The sequence below is a fragment of the Alosa sapidissima genome, chromosome 16 (assembly GCF_018492685.1).
Source record: "Alosa sapidissima isolate fAloSap1 chromosome 16, fAloSap1.pri, whole genome shotgun sequence".
Classification (NCBI taxonomy): domain Eukaryota; kingdom Metazoa; phylum Chordata; class Actinopteri; order Clupeiformes; family Clupeidae; genus Alosa; species Alosa sapidissima.
The window spans coordinates 3,481,686-3,487,578 of NC_055972.1; the positions used below are offsets into that span (position 1 = coordinate 3,481,686).

Here is a 5,893-nt window from a genome sequence, read left to right on the forward strand (position 1 = left end):
ATATATATAGTGTATAGAGAACATTGACAAATCCTAACTCTCATTTAGACAGATATAAATATATATATATATATATAGTGTATAGCAGATATATATCTATATCTATATATAGTGTATAGAGAACATTGACAAATCCTAACTCTCATTTAGACAGATATATATATATATATATATATATATATATATATATATATATATATATATATATATATATATATATATATATATAGTGTATAGAGACAGATATAAATATCTATATCTATATCTATATAAGCATGATGTTTGTCTTCAGTCCATTCAGTCCACTGTTGGGTGTTATGTTTCAGGTTATCGTTACCATGTCAACGTTACCATCGACGGCACCCGCAGGAACCCGGGCTACTTTAAGGTGGCTCTGTACGGTGCATCCGACAACACACGCCAGTACAGGATATTCATGTACGCACACTCCGCCTTAACCACCTGCTCATATACTTTCTGTGTAGTCTGTGTGTGTGTGTGTGTGTGTGTGTGTGTACAGAGGTCCAGTTAGTAGTTAACATTGCCATTTACCACTTTAGTTTTGAACTCAACTCAAGTTTGAGATGTAATTGAGAAGGCAGCTGTGCTGTTACCGATGGTGATTTCCTCCTGTGGCGACAGCGGCTTCCTGAAGCCTGGCGGGAGCTACGACGCGTTTGTGGACACGGAGAGGGACGTCGGGGAGGTGACCCACGTGAAGTTCGTCTGGAACAACAACATCATGAACCCCATGCTGCCGCGCTTCGGAGCCACGCGCATACAAGTGCTGCGAGGGCAGGACAGCAGGACGTACGTTCACTCTCATTGGCTGACTGTACCTCCCTGTGTTCTCATTGGCTGACTGTACCTCCCTGTGTTCTCATTGGCTGACTGTACCTCCCTGTGTTCTCATTGGTTGTCTCTTCACCTTCCTCTGGGCTCATTCTGTCTCCCCATCAGCACCTATCCTTACCGCCTGTCTGTCTGTCTGTCTGTCTGTCTGTCTGTCTGTCTCTGACCTTTAGGCTATCTGTCTCTGTCTATCTGCAGAAAGAGAGAGAGAGAGAGATCCATCTCAGTTTGTCTCTCTTTCCAACTGTCTTGCTTGCTGCGTGTCTGTCTGCCCTGCCATGACTCCTACAATATATCATGTGACTCCTACAATATATCTGTCTGTCTACACTAGACATGTGAACACACTCAGTCTCACTCTGACCGATTGGGAGAGAGGGACGCCATCTTTGGACAGTGCAGGGACCATCTCATCACTGTAACACACACTGAGGGCTAAGAATTATTACTGGACAATGACTTCACCACCTGAACCAGAAAACACAAAACACAAAGCACTTCCAGTGACTTACTCATGCGCTAAGCTCTTCATCACATTTGGGGAGCACATGATTATCATTCTCAGTATAACGCAGTGACTTGTTTTGGCCACTGGAGGGAGACACAGCACCACAACAGAATGGGAGGGTCCATGGCGCCCCACTGGTCGGTGTGCAGTGTGTTCCCAGAGAGAACTGGGCCTGTTACAGCTCTACTGGCTCCACTTCCCTCATTTGTCAACCCAGCCGCAGTATCTACACATGGCCACAGAGTAGCCAAGCACACTAGGACACATACACATGGCCACAGAGTAGCCAAGCACACTAGTACACTTGCACACTAGTACACTTGCACACTAGTACACATACACATGGCCACAGAGTAGCCAAGCACACTAGTACACTTGCACACTAGTACACATACACATGGCCACAGAGTAGCCAAGCACACTAGTACACATACACATGGCCACAGAGTAGCCAAGCACACTAGTACACTTGCACACTAGTACACATACACATGGCCACAGAGTAGAGAAGCACACTAGTTAGTACACATACACATGGCCACAGAGTAGCCAAGCACACTAGTACTGTACACATACACATGGCCACAGAGTAGCCAAGCACATTAGTACACATACACATGGCCACAGAGTAGCCAAGCACTCTAGTACAGTACACTTGCACATTAGTACACTTGCACACTAGTACACATACACATGGCCACAGAGTAGAGAAGCACACTAGTACACTTGCAGCTTGGTACACATACACATGGCCACAGGGTAGCCAAGTACACAAGTACACTTGCACACTAGTACACTTGGGTGCCACACAGAGTAGCCTGTAGGCACGCTAGTACACTTGGATGCTAGTACACTCGGACACTAGTACACTTGGACATAGACAACAGCTACCTGCCGTTGTGAGCACAAACACACACACACACACACTTGGACACATACAAAAGAGCCTAAACACACATAAATAAGATATGAAATACACATTGCAAATGCAAATGCACACAAACTAAAACTTGCCCATCTCTTTTGTCTGATCAGGTTTGAGTTCTGCGGGCAGGAAAAGGTGTTAGAGAACGTTCTTCAGACCCTTTCACCATGTGGCTCTCCTTGACCAGTAATATCAATAAAGAACACCATGTGGCTCTCCTTGACCAGTCATATCAATAAAGAACACCATGTGCATCTCCTTGACCAGTAATATCAATAAAGAACACCATGTGGCTCTCCTTGACCAGTAATATCAATAAAGAACACCATGTGCATCTCCTTGACCAGTAATATCAATAAAGAACACCATGTGCATCTCCTTGACCAGTAATATCAATAAAGAACACCATGTGCATCTCCTTGACCAGTAATATCAATAAAGAACACCATGTGCATCTCCTTGACCAGTCATATCAATAAAGAGCACCATGTGCATCTCCTGACACATCACAGGTCAATTCATCAATCAGTCATATCAATAAAGTATAAGTATACATACTCTTTTGATCCCGTGAGGGAAATTTGGTCTCTGCATTTATCCCAATCCGTGACTTAGTGAAACACACTCAGCAGGGAACACACATGAGGTGAAGCACACACTAATCCCGGCGCGGTGAGCTGCCTGCTACAGTGGCGCTCGGGGAGCAGTGAGGGGTTAGGTGCCTTGCTCAAGGGCACTTCAGCCGTTCCTACTGGTCGGGGTTAGAACCGGCAACCCTCCGATTACAAGTCCGAAGCCCTAACCACACCCGTGGGGGCAGCCGTGAACACACACACACACACACACACACACACACACACACACACACACACACACACACACACACACACACACACACACACACACACACACACACACATATGCATGTTTTTTGTGTTTTCTTATGACGTGCACATACACACACACAGTTATGACGTGGACACACACACACACCTCTCCTGCACCCCTTCTGTAATTTTGTCACTGTGCCCATTTCATACACACACATATTACCGGTTAACTTGTACTTCTCTACAAAGTCAGTTAGTTCCTCATTTCAATCTAAACAGCGACATTCGATTGAAAAGCATCTTCTTGAACAAGCGATTGAAATGGCACAAGCCCCACTCCCCCACAACCGAACAAAGGCCGCTTCGCCTCTCGCTCCTCTGCATTGGCAGCCTCAAGCTAATCATTGCTCTCATTTATGTTGACGGAGCGAGTGTTTTCGCGTCGTTTCAAAAACACAAATTGCCGCTAAATTATATGTTAAGATGCCCCCCGCCTTTTCCTTCTCTGACATCCAAAACCCAACCTAGCCAAAATTCTGCCCTAATGTGTCACATATATGTGTAATTTCAATGGGAGCTCTCGTGCGCGCCCGCGCTCTCATTAATCTGTCCGCGTGCCTTTCATCGCCTTCACCAGCGCTGATTGCGTGTCATTGTTTTGGATTCATTTATTTGAATACTCACCCTATAATCAATGTCACATAAATAGTGCGGGAAGAATAGGCGAGCTGCCATTTTCATCAGGATGCTAACAAAGTGCGTTTAGTGTTCCCGCTGACTTTTCCCCGTCTCCTCCATCAGATCCACACAATGCAGATCAGACAAGTCATGCAGTCTCTGGCGCACAGCCGAACTACATTAGAGCATTAAACACCGAATTAAGTAGTGCATTTTAGTGTGTGTGTGTGTGTGTGTGTGTGTGTGTGCGCGGGCATGCATATGGCCTACTTCAGTCTCTCTCTTTCTCACACTTACACACACTCTCACACACAAAGACACACATACATACACAAACACACACACATGGTTTCTTTCTTATCGGTCCATTCAGTACAACGGCTAATGACAAAATAGCTCGTTAATTCCTGTAATTACAGTGGGATTGTCTGAGGGAATTTGCGAATGGCAGCGTCTCATTTTGATCAGAATGCCATAGCCCGAGGGCTGGCTTTCGCTGTGCTGGATAGACAGGTCAACGCATTAGCGTCGGAGTGGCAACACAAGCCAGACGTTGACGATGGCACACACAAGCGAGGTAAAGACGTGAAAGCGAGCGCGTCGGATGGAAAAGTTCCCTTTCAGATACGCTCGCCTTTTAACTCACTTTCACTGAAGACTTTCGCTGAAGAAGGCCATCCGGGGCGCCGTTATATTGTCTCTGTCTTACAAAGGAGACAGGAAGAAATGAGAGATGGCCCTAATGCGTGGTGTTTGCCATATCCAGAGCCTTTAGTCACAATAACCAGTGCGTAGGCTTCCATTGACGTTACAGTACCATTTAGCCTATGTTTTCAATTTACAAATTAACTATAAGAATAGCCTACATAGGTCTACATTATCAAAGATAATTATATAATAATAATGAATATCCAAGAGAAGCAGAGGTGTTGCGTATTAAATGTGGTAACATTAAAATAATGAACGACACTCTCAGATTATAACCTACTGTCTGAAGTGTACGTGAGCATCATTAGTTCCTGCCCGACCAACTGTTTTGTTTTGGGCCTATCCAGTGAGCTACACATAGGCTATTTACTGCTGGAAAAAAAAGTCTGATTCGACTGACATCCACCAATGCGCTTGTAACAGCCGTCTCGCCCAGCATTGTTGTGCTTATGATCTGACAGTTCCCATTGGCCCTTCCTACTTCACCGTAGGCTATTCACACATCTCTGTGTGAGAAAGATAAATAATAAATATAGCTGCAAGCAGCAATGAGGGGGCCAAGCAGAATAGGCCAGAGTAGCTACGGCGACAAGATAGAACTCAGCAGACACCCGCGATCAACAGGGCTGAAACAGGGCTGAGTATTGCCACGCCTCCGCCAACCAGCCCCCCCCACCTAATCACCCCAGCCCGTCCCACCCCGTCCTGCCATGCCCTTGCACGCACGAATTAGAATTAACTGGATGGAACATGATGTCATCAGTTTCACATCAAAAAATAAAAGATTGATAAAACACATCAGCAACTACACATCAAAATGCAATATTGCTAATATCAGCACCTCCTACAGGTCAAAGGTCACCAAATTTTTTGAGCGTCCTCCTAATGGGGTCATGAATCCATATAGTAAGTTTGGTTATGATACATGGCAGGGTTGTTGAGATATGAGCTCACTTCCTGTTTGGCGGCTTCGCCACCAATTTTGATTGACTGTTACAAGCGAATGCTTTTGCCAATTGTTCCAAAAAGCAATATATTGATAGATTATGGTCTGAAGATGGTCTCTGCCAATTTTGGTGAGAATCCGCTGAAATTTGTGACCTGTGAAAACTTGTACGTGTTTTTGATTAAATCCAATATGGCGGCCGAATCAATTACTATGACATCACAAATTCGCTTGGGTCGGCCTAAGGACCTCCAACAGTATTACCAGACACCACTAGTGCATTTTAATTCCAAACACAACAGCAGCTACAGGCCAAAAGGCATGTTTCTTAATTACAGCGCCCCCTAGAGGTCAAAGGTCACCAGATTTATTGAGTGTCCCCCTGATTGGGTCCTGAGTCTATGCACCCAGTTTGCCTTTGATACATGCAAGGGTTGCTGAGATAT

The 5,893-nt window shown here is 45.0% G+C and overlaps 1 protein-coding gene across 1 annotated transcript in view; it reads left to right on the forward strand.

Moving 5' to 3' along the window:
• The window catches only part of LOC121685556 (pancreatic triacylglycerol lipase-like), a 40,780-nt gene extending 38,164 nt beyond the window's left edge, over positions 1 to 2,616 (forward strand). Inside the window, exons 13-15 of the mRNA XM_042066151.1 lie at positions 327 to 438; positions 643 to 810; positions 2,396 to 2,616. Of these exons, the coding sequence (XP_041922085.1) occupies positions 327 to 438; positions 643 to 810; positions 2,396 to 2,468 (353 nt within the window). The 3' untranslated portion in view covers positions 2,469 to 2,616. The remainder of the gene's footprint in view (positions 1 to 326; positions 439 to 642; positions 811 to 2,395) is intronic.
• The last annotated feature ends 3,277 nt before the right edge of the window (positions 2,617 to 5,893 follow it).